Source organism: Alosa alosa, chromosome 13 (assembly GCF_017589495.1).
Source record: "Alosa alosa isolate M-15738 ecotype Scorff River chromosome 13, AALO_Geno_1.1, whole genome shotgun sequence".
Lineage (NCBI taxonomy): Eukaryota > Metazoa > Chordata > Actinopteri > Clupeiformes > Clupeidae > Alosa > Alosa alosa.
Window position 1 is genome coordinate 25,737,499 of NC_063201.1, and position 17,906 is coordinate 25,755,404.

Consider the following 17,906-nt stretch of genomic DNA (forward strand, 5'->3'; position numbering starts at 1 on the left):
GGAAGGGTAATATTATAACCTGTCATACAACCTCTCAAAGACGAGTCTCTGGCTACAAGTAAAAGTAAATACACTTAAACTGTTCTGTCTGTATATGTATCAGTATAAGCCAAGTATAACTCAATTTAGTGTATCTCTGATCAGTGCACAAACAGTAAGCTATACATATGCTTAGTTAGGTAGACGGACAGTACACTTCCATAAACTTCTTGTTGGGCTTTCAAAAAGGCAGCAATGCCCAACAAGGAGGACACTAACTACAGTTAGGTACAAAATTATTCATACCCCTGGCAAATATTGATTTAATCTTGTTTTGTTTTATTGACCAATATGTTTGTTCTGGCTGAAAATGACACTGCCACATGCCAGAAGGTAAGACAATGTGGTAGAAACATTGAATCAGAAAACGTAGCGTTTTGATCTTTTTTTAACATTTTTATGAAAAATGGCATGCCCAAAATTATTCATACATTTTAGAGTGGCCCAGCCAGAGTCCAGACATCAATCCATAAAGAAGTGAGCACAAGCCCAGAGTGATGGCAAAGAATCATTCCTGCCTCAAAACCCAGATTGCTGCTAAAAAGGTGCGGTCTACAATCATTGTGGAGACATGGAGAGGCTTGGTAGGTATTATAAGAACCATTTTGAGAGCTGTGATGTGACCACAAGGTCTGAATAATTTTGGACACGCCATTTTTCATAAAAATGTTAAAACACATGAAAATGCTTCTTTATCTGATTCCATATTTTTACCATATTGTCTTACAACAGCCGTGGCCGCCATGGTTAGCACTTCGGACCTGTAACCGGAGGGTTGCCGGTTCGAACCCCGACTTGCTCAAGGGCATGGCTGAAGTGCCCTTGAGCAAGGCACCTAACCCCTCACTGCTCCCCGAGCGCCTCTGTTGATGCAGGCAGCTCACTGCGCCGGGATTAGTGTGTGCTTCACCTCACTGTGTGTACACTGTGTGCTGTGTGTGTTTCACTAATTCACGGATTGGGATAAATGCAGAGACTAAATTTCCCTCACGGGATCAAAAGAGTATAGATAGATAGATAGATAGATAGATACTTTATTGATCCCCAGAGGAAATGCAAGGTCTCAGCAGCATACAGACAACACAAACACATTCTTTAACAGCAGAAAGAGTAATTAAAGTATATAATATAAAAACACAACTGAGCAATAAGGACAGTAGAAGATAAAGAATATGCTAAATATACTAAAATACAAATTATACTAACTAAAACTTAATCTAAATCAATTCTAAAAACAGTATCCACATAGTGGTGATTAATCAATCAGAGGCGCTTTGCAATGACTGAGGCAGGGGACTGAGCCTGTGATTCTCTGTGCATAGTAAGGTATGGTAAGGTGCTCTAAGGTGCTCTGTGTGAATGAGTGTCATGGTGGTAGTGCAATGGTGATAGTGGTCATGGTGATAGTGCAAATGAGTAAGTCCAACAGTGCAACAATGCACAAATAAAGTAAAGTCTATATATCTATATATTTAACTATTTAAAGAAAATGTATAAGTGTGGCCACAGTTCGGCTGTGGCATGGAGGGGGTTATGCATATGTGCTAATGTGCTAATATAGCACGCAAACAGTGAGGCATAAAGACAGTGGTAGAAGTGGCTAGTGGACAGACAGTATCCAAACATGGAGGGGGTGAAGAGGTAGACAGACTATGCAGAGAAGTCTATCTCTCCTCTTCCCTTAAGTGAGGCATTGAACAGTTCAATGGCCCTGGAGACAAATGACTTTCTCAGTCTGTCAGTTGTGCAAGGCAGTGAGCGAAGTCTCCAACTGATCAGGCTCTTCTGCTTAACGATAGTGCTGTGGAGTGGGTGACACTCATTGTCCAAGATGTTGATCAGTTTGTTCAGGGTCCTTTTATCAGATAGTGAAGTGATGCACTCCAGTTCAGCTCCCACTACAGAGCCAGCTTTCCTTACCAGCCTGTCAATTCGCCCCGCATCCTTCTTCCTTGTGCTTCCTCCCCAACATACTACTGCATAGAAGAGGACGCTGGCAACAACAGACTGGTAGAACATCCTGAGGATCTTACTGCACACATTGAAGGACCGCAGCCTCCTCAGGAAGTATATATACTTCCTGATATATACTATACTTACAACCTTTTGGCATGTGGCAGTGTTATTTTCAGTCAGAACAAACATAAAACATATACCCCAGGGCCATTGAACTGTTCAATGCTTCACTAAAGGGAAGTGGAGAGATAGACTTCTCTGCATAGTCTGTCCGCCTCTCCACCTTCTCAATGTTTGTGTACTGACTTTTCCACTGGCCTACTGTTTTACTGCTACACTGTTTACATGATATATTAGCACATATGCATAACCCCCTCCCTCCCTCCCACGGCCTGGATTGTGGCCATACTTAATACTTAATAGTTTAGACTTAATACTTGACCAATGGCTGTAACCCTATTACCTCAACCTATTCTTGCACTGATATAGTTTTTTTATATTACTTTGTCTACATTATTCTCTATTCTCTATATGTCCATATTTATTTTATGCTGGTCTCTAGACTTTATTCTTGCACTGTTGCACTGTTGGACTTACTTATTTGCACCATCACCATCATTTGACATTCACTTTCATAGAGCACCTTACCATGCATACAGAATCAAAGGCTCAGTCCCTGCCCTACTACTGCAAGCGCCTCATGCTTAATCATCCTTAAGCACACTATGTGAATATTTTATTTAGTTTTATTTAGTTTTATTTAGTATATTTAGTATTTTTTTCTATCTTCTACTGTCTTTATTGTTCAGTGGTGTTTTTTAAAAATATATATATTTATATACTTATATTACTTTTTTCTGCTGTAAGTGCATGTTGTGTGTGATGTCTGTATGCTACTGAGACCTTGAATTTCCCCTTGGGGATCAATAAAGTATCTATCTATCTATCTATCTATCTATCTATCTATTGGTCAAGAGAAAATCAATGTTAAATCAACATTTGCCAGGGGTATGAATGAATTTGTTCCTAACTTTAGGTCACCAGTTCCTCGCCAGTCGTGGTCCATTATCTGACGTGTCCAGACATCTCCATCAGGAGGTAATGGATCCCTCTTGCCTCCTGATTCCCCGTGCCCTCCCCTCACCAGTCCTGGTCCATTACCTAATTGAATATGTTCCTACTGCCTGGACAGACTCCGCTCTAATATTATTATGAAGTGCTTCCTTAAAGCAACAGCAGCAGTGATCTATGGGAAAAATGCTCCATATTTCATTGCAGTTGTTTATGAATGGTCAATCTTTAGGAGTGTGGTGAAATGGTAGCTTTGGAAATGCCAAGGTTCACCATAATCAATTACTTACATTCAAAAGGAACTACATTTTGAGACAAGTGTCAATATTTTCAGATTGCTGACCGATTGATTTGTTAGATGTTTTGTGTTGAAGCTTTATCTTTTCAGGATTTTAAAGACCAGTAAACAGTTTGGACCTGTTCCGTTTAGGTCATACTTACGAGAATAGAATAGACAAGGGCAGCCACCCCAAGGGGTATAAAGCAGCAGATGGTTGTGAAGATGGAGCAAGCCATGTGGTCAGGCAGGGGGTTCTCCAGTGGCACCTGGGTCACATACATCTGCGGCTGGAGTACAACGGTGACTTGCTGCTCGTGGAGTGGGCCGAGCTTATCAGGCGGCACAGGAGAGGCAGCCCTACTGGATTTATATGCCCCAGGGGAATGCAAGCCTCCTGGGGGAGGGGAAGCTCCAAAAGCAGTACCCTGGAGCCCGGGACCCACATACTGAGAAGGTGCTGATGGATACCCGTACTGGTAGTTGTAAGGTGGAGGTGGGCCCATTGAGTACCCCTGGCCATCTGGGCAAGACGGAGGTGCAGATGGATACATCATCGAAGGCTCCCCTGGGTTCCACCCTGACTTGGATTCCATCCTTCTTTGTTTCTACGTAGTCCTGTTAAGTCACCAAATGGCCTGTGTGGGATCTCCTTCCCCTTTTCTTGTCCTCCCTGCTCTTCTGTTTCCTGTTCTTTAGGTCCACATATGGTTTTGCATGCACCAGCGTCCAGCACTGTTGTCCTCAGTGCATCTGAGACCATGGGCGGTGCCTGCACCACTCTCCTCTCCGCCGCTGACCAAACACATCAGCAACCAGTTAAAGGTGCAGTCAGATTTAAAGCGCATAACATTTTTATTCACATTCAGCAATCCTCTCCTCATGATCCGATAAAAAGCCCAGTCCTGTAGGTAGCCCAGGCTCCAAAACTAGAAACAGAGTTGAGGCAGCCTGACCAAACAAAAGGGAAGGGTAGAGTGCTGCTCATTCTCCTTAGGCCACTGTAAACCAAAACAAGGCTACAAGCATCCACAAACCATAGGTTTTATTGTATTCTATGCATTCGCCAGTAGGTGTCAGTGTACCCTGTACCGTTTTGGTTTGCACTGGCTGCCGATTTTAGAGGCAAATCTTTTTGTCAGTTTCAGCTTCTCTTTATTTATAGCACAAGTGTCAAACAACTGTTATCAGAGCTGAGGGGTATTTCACAAAACCTAGATAAGGGATTAAGCTGGGATTTTTAGGTTATCCTGGATGAAAATTAGCCTTGACTTGGTTTCACAAAAGAGATGGCACATAAGTTACCATGAGGATTTATTCTCTGCACCTAGCCTGGTCCCGACCAGGCTAACAGCCAAGCTAAGTTAATTCTAATGGTAATTATGTCGTCTTATTGGTTCTGCTAGCTGTCATTCACATCAGACCTCCATGCTAATTTTTAAGGAGCTTTATTCCATTTATAAACTATTTGCTAAATGTATTTGCTCGCAAAACAAAACAGACTGTCTGCCTACTACCATATGGTTATTATTTTAATTGTGATAGCCTTATAATTATTAACATAGGTTATAGGTACTCATTGTTTGCTTATTTTATTGATAGACGTTTGATGAATAGCCTAGGGCCTACTGTAGTTGATTGGGAGTGGAGGGGCAAGTTTTCGAAGGTATTTTCAACTACAATATTAATATTGGTATATCATATATGTGCATATTTGCAGTGGCAAGCGCTTTCTTATTGACGTTGCGTTCCGAGACAAGGAAGCACTCACACGTGGGTGCATTCGTAAATTTGCATTCAGTTGGTCTACCACGCCTACTCCTGCTGTTTTACAGAAATAGCCATGATTCCCCATTCCAAAAAGGACAACTTTACTTAATTGTTAGTCTATGTCAAAAGCCGTTGTTCACTTTGTGTGAATGACGCTATTTTCCGCGTCTTTTTTATTCCAACCGTGGGCACTTTGGAGCAGAAACATGAACGCGCACACATCCTGAATTACTTACACCTGGCTTGACATAGTCGCTCCTACTCATCCTGTATTGGCATTAGTGAAACGAGTTGAGCTAGGATGACCAGACAACGCTATGTCAAACCTCGCTTTATCACTTATCTTGGATGTCTTAATTCTGCCTTTGTGAAATACCCCTCTGGTTTGTCTCCAAGCAGTGTGAAAAAAGCTTTGTATTGGTGTCATGCTAACATATATTACAGATGCATCTAGTGGAAAAGTCTATTGCCCTGCCCAGACTGAGAGACTAAAGGATGAGAAAACCCTTGCCTTAGATTTTGACTTAATTAGCTGATTAGAACTCTACTCAGGTTGACATTTCTGTATTATAAATTCTTTATTCTAATATTTTGAGATACTGGATTTTTGAGCTGTAAACTGTAATCATTGAGATTAGAATGATCAAGATTAAAACAAACAAAAAGGCTTGAAATATTTCACTTTAATGAATCTAGATTAAATAAAAGTTTAACTTTTTGAAATTAATTAAGGGGGAAAAATGAACTTTTTTGAATTTATTTAAATGCATCTGATGTTTATTGCAGCTGTTCAATTCATTATTTCAGTGATTGTTAGGTGCTGTGACTCATCATCCAGTAGAGGTCCTCACAGAAGGGCTTTTTGTGCTCCATAGTCATTTCAATATTACATGCATTTTATACATGATACAGTCTATTTAATCTATTTACATCAGGGGTCTCAAACACCCGGCCCGCGGGCCAAATCCGGCCCGCGTCCTGCCCAATTCCGGCCCGCGACGTATGACAAAATAATAATGTAATCCGGCCCTTGAGGCTATTAATTGCGACAAACAACGATACTGATTAAAATAGACGATAGATCCAGGTACGGGGACAAATCTCATTTGTAGGCCTACTCTGCTCCACTATGTGCAAGACATCCAGAGCTTGATTCAAACCCAAAATCGCTGCGCAAAGCTTTCAGGAAATACTTGTATTACACGCGAGAAACACAAAGACGTGCATTTGTAATGACGCGGAAGCGATGCAGGCCATAGTGTTGCAGAAATTGAAGCAGAAATTAAGCAGAAATAGCCAGGCCTACACCAAATGTTGAAAAACGTTCACGTGTGATGAAGTCTTAGGTAAGCTTATTCACCTATTCTAATTCTGAAGGAGAATATCCTTTTGGAGATTATGATCGATCGTCTATGACAGTGATAGTCACGGTGCGTCTGTGAATGGAGGTGCGTGTATACAACGGTGTCCACTAAGCATACCATGCTTGTTTCGACCCTCTGCCCAACATAGCTTGGAGGTTGCAGTGGTAATCGTGATGATAGTGTCCGTAATGGATGTGGTACAGACAGCAGGGCTAGTAGAAATAGGGCTCTAAAGAACTACAAAGTCACCCGCAATATGATGCGAACTTCTGGGTACTGCAGATTACCCGCGATAGGAACTGTTTGACCAGAATACTTTATTGTAGGCCTATATTGTAGTAATCTATTACTAAACCACAACATCTTAGGTGTTGGTATACATCTTAGGTGTTTTTCTGTTAATTTGTTATGTGGGTAATATGAAAAAAGGAAAGTAAACCTGCTTACATATGTTCATCCAGTATTTACTGAAAGGTGCATAATTTGAGGTGCTTGCCATCCAGTGACAAATTAGATGGGTAAATTTACCCCCTTCATAAACTTTTGTTTTACTCAAAGATTTTTACATTTACAGTATAACTTTATCTCTGACCACTTTCAAGCCATGGCCTTTTAAATTTTGATATAACAATGATAAAAATATTCTTAACCCTGATGCCTAGTTTGCCAGGTTTAAAAAAGTTATGAGGAACTATTTTTATTTGGTGTGAAACACACACACATACCTGTTTTTTATGTTTTTCATTTATTTTATAATTTGTATTAATATTTATTTTATCATTATTTTATTTATAAGCTAAGGTTGCTAGCACAGGTGTCTAAAACTAGATAAAAACACTTGCACTTTCTGTTTGCAGTTTTGTGTGGTATTTGAAAAGGGTATTTTCAATTGCATTTTCAGAAATAGCTGGCCCTCCAATCAGATGACGTTGGCAGAATTGGCCCCCAGTTCATTTGAGTTTGAGACCCCTGATTTACATGATACATAATCTATTTAAGAAATGCAGGTAGTCAGAAGGATAATGAAATAAGTAAGAGAAATAATGTTCTGAACGTGTTATATTTGGAGTAAAGAGAAAACACTTGACTTCAACATTCACTGTTTAATTCTTGTATTGTTTGCTTTTTCACTGTAATCAGTTGATCACCATTGAAAAAGATATACTGACTTCAATGTTAATGAACTTTAGACAGAGAGAAACAAACATCTAAAAAACAAAGACATCAAAACTGTAGTGACAGTGCAGAGCAAACATATCCGCAAGTGTATGAAATCTGTAATCATATTGTTGTTAATCTTGGCAAAATACTTTGAAATCAAAATACTAGGGTACCATCGACGAATGTATTACGAATACAGTGATATCTTCAAGCACACTAGCATATTTTTCTCAACTGCATCTAGACTACACACGCATTTACAGTGTATATATATATATATATATATATATATATAATTAAAGGCAACAACAATGCAAGGGAGTTCAGAATGTTTTTGGTAATCACATGTCTACCATGTGCATTTTTTCCGTTCTCTTTCAATCCACAGCTGAATAACAAAGTAAGGATGGAGTATGCACAACAACAACTTGACACATTTCTATGATGGATACACCTTTCACTCCAATTGGAAAATTCCACCATATTTAAGTGATCAAACTGTAAAAAGAAACATGGCAATCCTTTCTCCTCGGACTGCTGAGTGTCCCATATGCAGTACTTCGATCACTGATTTCCGTCTAGCATTCGCTGGCCCGGGCTGTGAAATCCAATCAGGAAATGCAAAGTGAGACCCTCCCTGAACACACTCATAAATTATCTGTTTACATAATGTGTGATAATTTGTTTGTGATAATTTATCTGTTTGTGAAAAGGATGTTCTCACTAGATATTCAACCATTCCAATAATCAGAGGCAGGAGGATTACTATAGATTACATATAAAATCACAGAACTCTGTAGTAGAAAGAATCTATCCTATCTTACAATTATATTCCACGTTGCATGCGCACACACACACACACACACACACACACACACGCACCTGCGTCGTTGAGCATCTGTTGCCCAGCAGCACTGCTTCCTGCCTTTCTCCTGGGGAACAGTGATGGTTAAAACAGACCCCTTAAAGTAACGTTAGTAGGCCTACACTACCCTGCTGAAAAAAAACAGCTAGAAACCAGCTTAGGCTGGTAGCTGGTTTTAGCTGGTCTTTGCTGGTTATCTTCCAGCTCTTGCTGGACTTTGCTGGTGTAGCTGGTTGGGCCACCAGGTGGGCATGCTGGCGTGACCATCTGAGAAAGCTGGTCATGCTGGTGTGATCAGCCTGTCGTGTGGGATACAGCTGGTGTAACATGGTCATGCTGGTGACCAGCCTGCCAAGCTTAACATTGTTGGTGTAAGATGATTATCCTGGTTTGCTAGAATGACCAACATGAGCTGGCATGGCCAGTTGAACCAGCAATGTAGACCAGCAATACCAGCTAAAATGACCAGCTTGAGGTACGACAAGCAAAACCAACGGAATGACCATAAGCTGGGTAAACCAGCTTAGGGTATGTTTTCGCAAGGGTTTTGTTGGTCTACTGTAGCTGGTCAACCATCATAGGGTGGTCAAACAAGCTGGTCAACCAGCAAACCACCTTAAGCTGGTCAGGCTGTTTTTTTCAGCAGGGTAGACATCATAAAAAAGGCCGTGGACAGATCACTTTCAACTCACCTCTTGTCCTGGTTAAACTTGCATCTACAGCGCCCACCTGTACAAAGAGAGATACTCAGATGATGTTATCAGTAAAAGGTGACACATATATGAAGAATTTAGGCAGTCAAATGCATGATGTGTTTAAGTGTGTGTTGTATGTTTGTAAATACTGCTGTTCAAGTTTTATATGTGTTACATGTCATTTGTCACTTTCTACTATGTCAGAATCTACTGTAGGCATGCAAATATTTCCAGATACTCTTGAATTAGATGCAAATCCCTGAGCACTGGTCTTTGCATGGCCCAGGCGGGCTTTACTGGTCATGTTTGATCTTTGGGGGTGGCTCTAGGTGTGCTTGATCTTTAGGTGTGGCTCTAGGTGTGTTTGATCTTTAGGTGTGGCTCTAGGTGTGTTTGAGTGCAGCTGGTAGGTAGAATAGGATCTCACTCAGGAGAATGGTGAATCCAATCAGGCACAAGACTGCAGCCAGAATCAGACCACCAACACGAAGTCTGTAGTAGTCTATGGGAGCGGGGGAGAGAAAGGAGATGATGACTTACTAACCATGTTCAACCCTGAAATAAATGTCATGTCCGTTCATTTATTTCTTGAGTCACAAAATCATATTTTTTTGGCCTTACCAAAAGTGAAAGGGTCATCCTCCGCTGTGGCGAAAACAACCAAATAAACAAACAAGCACTGGTCAGTCTGAATCACCACAACTTGCAAACTTCCAAAGAAGCATGCTAAAAAATCAAAGTAGTGAAAAAGTGAAACTTTCTTTCAAAAATAAAGTGATAAAATAGCAACATACGTTTCTCTGGTCCACGTTCTTCTGCCAGTACAAAGGATACAACTGTGGCCAAAGAAAAGGAGAATATAGTAGGTTAGGTTATATTTAGAGATATACATTTGCATTGCACAGTAAATCAGTATGCATATCCCTGTTCTGGGTACACTGGTCGTCTCTCTGGAATGTAATGCTAAAGAAGGTTTTGGTGTGCAGTACAGTCATTTTTTGTGTATTAGCCGGATTGTGGATAAGCCGCAGGACAGTGTTTTATGGAAATAAATTAAAAAAATAAAACCATATAAATGCCATATTAACTGCCCCTGTGCATTAACCTCATAGCTGAAGAAATTTTGCAAAATCAGTGTATAACCTGCGGCTATTAATTACGGTACATTACGGTGCGTACATTACGGTAGTATGACACCTACTGTAGGAAGTATTATTTAATTAGCATTGAGAACTTTCCGTCCAGTACCATCCAATGGCACTTACTATACTTAAAATGAGATGCCAGGTACATGTGCACAAATATACACACATACGCACGCGCACGCACGCAAACACACACACACGTAAACACACACACACACCATTCCTGATTTCAAAGTACACACATCCCAGACAGCAAATGTCCCATTGTGGGAGTAAACTACACTGAAGATGGGTAGTACCCATAAGTTAATTAATAACCAATAATGAACAATCAATACCTATAATTCTCCCACAGGAAACAGGAAGTAAACATAACATTAGCTCGCCGCTACAGTATACATAGAAAAATTAAATTGGAACTTTGAGTGGTCTGAGTTTCTTGTTTTTAGATGGATTGTGAATGTTAGCAATGGAGGGTAGATAGGGTTTTGGAAACAATCATACAATCATACATTCCTCTCCTGAAGATTAGGGATAAAAAGCTCACTCACGTGTGAAGAAGACTGCTGCAAAAATCCTTGCCATCGCTGACTGCATACCTGCTGAAGGATAAAATATATATGATTGGAATATTATGGACAAATACTGTAGACCAAAAGCTAACTGATATTTAGACTCACCACTGAAAACAAAGACTAGGAGTGATTTAGAAGTTTAAATTCTGGCTTTGGTGTATAACATGTAGTGACTGTAGACAAGAGAATGTAGCGACATTGTGCTTTACAATATCCTTGGCATTCAAGCCCCACTAAGGAGTTAATGGGCCCTCTAAATATAAAACACTGAAACTGAAACCATTGTACAATCCAAGGCCTGCTCATACGAAAGGGTTGAATCAAATTAGTCCTATCCCATAACCCGCTTGATCTGATTAAACATACTCCACCAAGGGCAGCAAATAGCAAAAACAGAAAAAAAAAAACGGTTCCAATGTCAACAACAACCTGCAAGTTCTAGCTCCTCCCTTTAGGTTGATATTAGATCTGACCCAAATGCACAAAATGGCTCCTGGCTGCTAAAACTGAAATACAAATCCAGGACATTATATGCCAGTGTTTCTTAACTCTTAACTGGTGGGTCAGGACCCAAAGGTGTTAAAAAAGAAGAAATCGCTCATTTAAAATGCTACTTCATCAAATCTAATATTGGACCTTTATTTTGATAGACTTTATTTGTATGTCAGTCTTGGACATAGATAGACAATGTTTATGTGACAAGTCATGTTAGACATAATTTTAGCGCTAAACACTAGTAGGCCTAGGCTACGACCCCAAATATTTGAAGTAGGATATAGATTCACTTAAATTGAGGACAAAATGGGACAGAAAACCCCAGTGTGTGGGGTGCAGTGAATTGCTGGCACATGAGAGCATGAAACCATCAAAACAAAAATGTCACATGGAAACCAAGCACCCCTGTCAAAGACAAACCTGTCGGGCACTTTGTGTGTCTTAGCATGTAGCTCACAGTATCTGTTGTCTTGAACAACAAATACCTGTATATGGGTCGCGACTTGATGAACATGGGAAATTGTGGCTCCCAAAGCCAGACCAGTTAAGAACCACTGTTATATGCGGCAAAAACATACATGTGCTATTTGCAACTAAAAGAAACAATAGGATTGTAAGAATTAGAGACATTTGCATTTTCTTGATGAAAATCATCTAGCTGAGTTGAAAAGATATGTGTCAAATGGATGTAAGAGGCTGCAGCTATGGAGACTGTAGGCTGAGCTAATGTAAATCTCAGATAAACAAAGGAAGGCCTTCATATGTTCTAATCGAAACAGGCTACCTGCCTAGCAAACGCACTGAACAGGACCGGCTAAGAGAGACACACACACATACACACACACACACACACACACACACACACACACACACACACACACACGCACGCACGCACGCACACACACATATACACGCACACAACTGGATCACCACATTTCAAGCTGTGCCAAAATGAACCTCCAATATTTCTTCCCTTTGATCAGCCCAGACCCTGACAGACCTCCCTGAGAGAGAAAGGCCGGCAGCTAATTTGAAGGCACTATGGAAAGCCCTCAAGAGATTGTGCAAATCCCTGCAGTCCCGCAGAGCTCTTTTTCCTCTCCTGTGATAAGATGATAACTCTCTGTCCAATCAATGAAAACACACAGGGTCACCGACTCAGTAAGCAAACTGTACATGTACATATAACATGGTCCAAGGGTCACAACCTAAGGGTGACTCTCTGCCAAAACGACGACTGTCCCACTCAATGTCCACTCAATGTGTTGATCTGATACACAACCTTCCGTAATGGTGTGAACGCATGCTGAAACAATAGCAAGCTAAGGAGTTCTCCATCGTACAGTAAAAACATCACAACAGTGCAGAGCATAACTCTGTGGATTCATGACCCGGTGGCTGTCACTTCTTGACTACACTATATGTCAGCCCTCATTCCTGAGCCAGCCTACTCCTTAGCAACCATGGCAATTGGGAGAAAATGCCTGAAGCAGCCTTGGAAGTGCAGCTCTGGAGATTTTACTGTGTTTTACAAGACTTTGCAAAGCCTGGTGCTTTTTCTGTTTTGTCGCCCTTTCCCATCCTTGTTGTTTTCGCGAACAGTGTCAGATTACAGTTCTCACTTGAATTAGGCACGCAGACATTTTCTAGCATGCCCAACCCCCCCCCCCCCACGTGTCTGTATAAGAATGCTAGGCAGTGTTGCCAACTATGCCCCCACACACTCACACATTCTCTGCTTCCCCACCCCACCGGGTGAAGTACCAGGGGGGCCAGGCATTGATGATAATAAGAGTCTTGTCCTCGTCTCCTCTCACGGGTCACGTTGGCTGCCTGGGCCACAGGCATGATCAGCCATTATGCTCTGGTGCTGTGAACGGACTTGCCCTGCGTGTTCCACTGCATCTGGGAACGGCCCACGCGGCGTCCACCCTGCCTTGCTTCCTTTTGTTTCCGCGCTCTACAGTAAACTCCGGTGGGGATGTGACCTGGCACGTCAGGGCTGTCACCCACTGCTTCTTAGACTCCAGTGAAGTCCCACGCTCACTTCCCATGCACACTTCATGCTCACTTCTCATGCACACTTCATGCTCACTTCTCATGCACACTTTCAAGCCTCCCTTGTTCTACTTGCTTGTCATTGTCCAACCAACAAGCTGAATCCACAATCATGTTCTGTGTTGGGTCAGAATGACTGGCCATAGCATGGTGCGTCGTTGCATGAGGCCTCCTCTGGCAGAAACTACAGGCTCCTGGCAAGCTGCAGCTGCACAATCCAGCAAACACTCTCCTGTCACGCGAGAGCTGTGGCCACATAGCGTGACAGGAGAGTCTCAGTGTTGTCTGTGTGCTGTGCTTTCAGGTTAGAATCGAGAACTTCAAACACCTCCTACTTGTTGATGTGCTCATGCGCTCTCTCTCTTGCTCACGCCTTCTATCTTTCTCTCTCTCCCTCTCTTCTTTCTTTGCAACCAAGAACATACATCGAGATAAAAAAGAGCCCATGGTTTGTCTGGAAGTACCTTTCAGTGACAGAGTAAACACACAGACTTTTTAATTGGCGCTGGCAATGGCATTGACCTTGCAAGCACTGACAAAAAAAAACTAGACAAATGTAATTACAAACCAAACTAGGCTTTACTACCATGGTAAGATGTATAATGAAATTCTTCATAAATTCTTTATAGATGCCCTGAATCAGAATGTCCAAATAGCCTAGTGCACATAAATGTCTACATATAGCACAGGAAAAAATAAATCACACACACCGTTTAACATGCCTTTCCCACACGCACAAAAACAAAACCTTCTAAATAAAGGAACCGTTTGCTGTGAAAAGCTGAAGGTGGCCTGGTGTAGGTCCTGCTATGTAACTGGCCGCTCACCACAGATTGCTACACAGTCCTTAAGGGCTTTGTTGAGCCAGGGCGCCGGGTGAGGGAGGCATGTGGCCAGCTGGCTAGACCCCTGGATGAGCACACTGTCTCTGGCCATGTGACTAATCTTGTGGCTCCAAGGAGCTAATGCACCAGGGCCATTGGAGAACTCACATTTGTCTTACTGCATAATTCTCAGGACCTCCTATCGATAGCCTCAAGTCAAGGCTGCAATGGCAGCTGAGCATCTGTGTGTGTGTGCGTGTGTGGCGTGTGAGTGTGTGCGTGCATACGAGTGTGTGTGTCTTCCTGTTTGTATGTCTTGACATGCTTGTGTATGTAGTATAAGTATACTCTTTTGATCCTGTGAGGGAAATTTGGTCTCTGCATTTATCCCAACCCATGAATTAGTGAAACACACTCAGCACACAGTGAACACAGTGAACACACAGTGAGGTGAAGCACACACTATTCCCGGTGCAGTGAGCTGCCTGCAACAACAGCGGCGCTCGGGGAGCAGCGAGGGGTTAGGTGCCTTGCTTAAGGGCACTTCAGCCGTGCCTACTGGTCGGGGTTCCAACCCTCCGGTTACAAGTCTGAAGCGCTAACCAGTAGGCCACTGTTGCCCACAAATAGTAATAGAGAGTAATAGAGAGAGGGAGGGATAGAAAAAGAAAGAGAGAAAGGGAGAGAGAAAAAGAGAGAAAGAAAGGCAGAGAGAAAAAGAGAGAGAGAGAGGGAAAGGGAGAGAGAGCACTTGTACTTGTACAGAGTGCACTGTGCATTCTCACAGCTGTATTTGTATCCAAGAGTGACCCTTGAAGTGTGTGGTCTAGCTGGATCTTGCTGGGTTCCTGTTTGCAGTTCCTGCAGGTCTCCCCCTCCCACCAAAGTACGGAAGCACAGGCCAACCATAACCACACTACATAAAGCCTCTGCCACGTGGTCATAGGAATCCAATATGTGTATGAGCCTAATTTAAGAACAAAACCCCTGCCACTAAGAATAGACTTTGAGCACTTTGAAGTGTGGCATACACACACACACACACACTGACTGGCCTTTAGAGAACAATGTTCATCTGGTTTAAGGACTGGCTGAGAGGCCACATACAATAGAGAATTTAGTGACTATATGAATCTCAAACTCAACTCCAAAATTGATTGAGTACAAACAAAATGACTGGAATGGATTGCCAAACCAATCACTGTCTGTTTTTTGTTTACTTTAATTAAATAGTAAATACATGGAAAAAATACTTTCAAAACAGTCACAACACATTCATTCACCATTCATTGTCAGTGTGTGTCCAACGCAATTAATGGGACACCGCAGGACAAGATTTAGAAATCAGGAGTTATGTCCACAAATGTTTACCAATGACCTTGACACTGCAACAGCCATGATCAACAAGAAAAAACACCTGTTGGGCTCTGGTTAATGGCCTGTGCCCTACTTATTAGGCTACACATGTAAACATGAATCTTAGTGACAATGGTACCTCACTGCAACCTTGCTGACATAACAGAGAGCTTCTTTTGTTACATTGTGTAGGTCCCCAACAACAACAAAAGATTATTATTAAGGCCTGATTTTTTCCAGGATCTCTCAAAAAGATAGGACTGATTACAAAACAGAAGCCTACTATCACTGGCGATTGACTCACGATTTCATATTTGAGACTCTCTCCCATGTCTTTGCTGTGTAAACATTTGGAGAATTCTATCCCAAATCCAACGTCTTGCTGTGCGCACACCCTGACAAGGCGGAAGATGTCCTTCCACAATGAAAGTGAAATTCTGGCAAGGAGCAATACTGACAGTACACAAAGAGAGGCAATCTAAACGACAGACACAGGGAGACACATTCCAGACCACGCTTGTCCTCAGTGTCCTCTCATGACATAAAACACCCATTCTTACTCTAAAGGAAGGAATAAACATGGCATCGAGGTAGCTCAAGTTAATGACTGTTTCACACTACGTGTTTCCTGTCTTTGCACACCGTTGAGCCACACTTAATACTGGCACCATAGAGGGATATTTCCATGAGATTGTCTCATGTGAGAAGCGCATGGGGGAAAGGCACATATTATTTCCATGACTCATTCTTCCTACACGCCACCACTACTCCTCTGAGAGTAACTACAGTCAGACTAGACACGCTTTTTTCTTTGGAACTGGATTTGGGAGCACTAGCAGCTCAAATTTGAAAATAATAACAAAGCTGGACTTGTAGTTGGAGTGAATGCTTTTCGTGTAGACTGAGACTGAAGCAATTTAGCATTACAAAAAGTTCCTCAATTGCATTCCTCGTGCTCTGGTATAATCACATCAAGTTTTATCTTTAAACGGTTAACAGTGGTAGTCAAAATGAACAAGATGATTACAGACTCTCATACTCTACTGAACTATTTGAAACAGATGTATGTGAGTGCAGGCCACAGATTTTCCTCTTCCAAAAATAGAGTAGGCTACAACTGCAACTACCACATATACAATTTCATTGCACTATATCAGAAATATTCACTGGTCCTGATGGAATTTAGAGCAGTGCATCCCACAGGCTGGTGCGCCCCGTTTTTTTTTTTTTTTTTTTTTTGCACTTTCCGAGTCTCGCACTAAGGCTGCGCTTGAATCCAAGCCATGGTTGCTATCTCGGAAACAACAGTTGAGCAACTGGCTGGGCTAGATCCAATATATGTTTGATGTCTATATGTCTAGCCTAATGGTTAAGGACATGTGCGCACCATGTCCCATTCACAAGTCGGTACAAAGTAGCCTACACATGCGTCATGACTGGAAAGGCTGAAGCATGTCGCCTGTTGCGCAAGTTAAACCGCACATGCTACGGTTCTCCCGCGTTTGGATTAGAGCATAGTACAGCTTTTAAGTGTCCAATTTCCATACGAACATACAACATCCAAGTATATCTTTCAAACTGACATTACATGGGTATATGAGAAATTATACAACACACACTGAAATCAATCTAGTTATGATTCAGTGCTGTAGGGTTTAAGCATCCTAGTCATTGCAGCCAGGCATAACAATTGTGGGAGAATAGACCGCTAGGATACTTTCCTACTCTCGCACTTTCCGAGTCTCGCACTAAAACACCTACGACTATCCGGAAATGAAAAGCCAGTTCTCTTTTCCACATGAGGACGGTTTATTCGGATGTCGGCTAATGTTAGGGTAGGCTACAATCTTAAAATTAAAATCGCTTTGTAAAACACCTAGTATATGTTCCATAGCCTTAATAAAACATACGTACAGAGGAAGGTGAAAGGTGGCATATGCTGCCAATGAATACCATTAACATCATCGTGACCACAATATATAAAATATATAGGCTTTTATAGTGGCCTATTACCACGCAGAATGCGTTATTTATAATGGCATTCACGTTGACAAACACGTACACATGTTGCACTGAATCTTACCTTCTAACCCTTTTCACACGTGTCGAATAGCCGAAGAATAAAAGACGGACAACTTATCGTAAACCTTTGTTGGCACCAGAGTCTGTATATTGATTTAGGGAAGACTGAGGCCAACACCCTTTTCACTGACGTTCAACAGGTTGGCTCAGTTTGGAAATGGGCTGAGTTTTGA

The 17,906-nt window shown here is 41.8% G+C and overlaps 1 protein-coding gene across 5 annotated transcripts; it reads right to left on the bottom strand.

Annotated features, from left to right (window-relative positions):
* Window positions 1-7,565: 7,565 nt before the first annotated feature.
* fxyd3 (FXYD domain containing ion transport regulator 3) lies at window positions 7,566-17,895 on the bottom strand. Of its 5 annotated transcripts, none has more exons than XM_048261608.1 (8): window positions 17,735-17,895; window positions 10,895-10,942; window positions 9,993-10,034; window positions 9,820-9,843; window positions 9,626-9,700; window positions 9,196-9,232; window positions 8,521-8,570; window positions 7,566-8,236 (listed from the first exon to the last, which is right to left on the bottom strand). In XM_048261608.1, exons 2-8 carry the CDS (start codon window positions 10,938-10,940, stop codon window positions 8,217-8,219), a joined length of 294 nt encoding a protein of 97 aa, XP_048117565.1. In that variant the 5' UTR covers window positions 10,941-10,942; window positions 17,735-17,895; the 3' UTR covers window positions 7,566-8,216. The 5 variants fall into 5 exon arrangements, with proteins under 5 accessions (XP_048117565.1, XP_048117564.1, XP_048117561.1 ...); XM_048261607.1 differs by having other exon boundaries at window positions 10,895-10,945; XM_048261604.1 differs by lacking the exon at window positions 17,735-17,895 and adding an exon at window positions 15,081-15,219.
* Between the last annotated feature and the right edge of the window lie 11 nt (window positions 17,896-17,906).

What these genes read in the sequence shown, in the direction of transcription:
- fxyd3 (XM_048261604.1), bottom strand. Translation starts at nt 15,204, where the DNA reads ATGGTTGGCCTGTGCTTCCGTACTTTGGTGGGAGGGGGAGACCTGCAG. An exon ending in TCTTGGATACAAATACAGCT is followed by an intron (nt 10,943 to 15,080) that starts GTGAGAATGCAC and finishes ATCCTTCAGCAG; the next exon opens with GTATGCAGTCAGCGATGGCA. An exon ending in ACAGATGCTCAACGACGCAG is followed by an intron (nt 8,237 to 8,520) that starts GTGCGTGTGTGT and finishes TGGATTTCACAG; the next exon opens with CCCGGGCCAGCGAATGCTAG.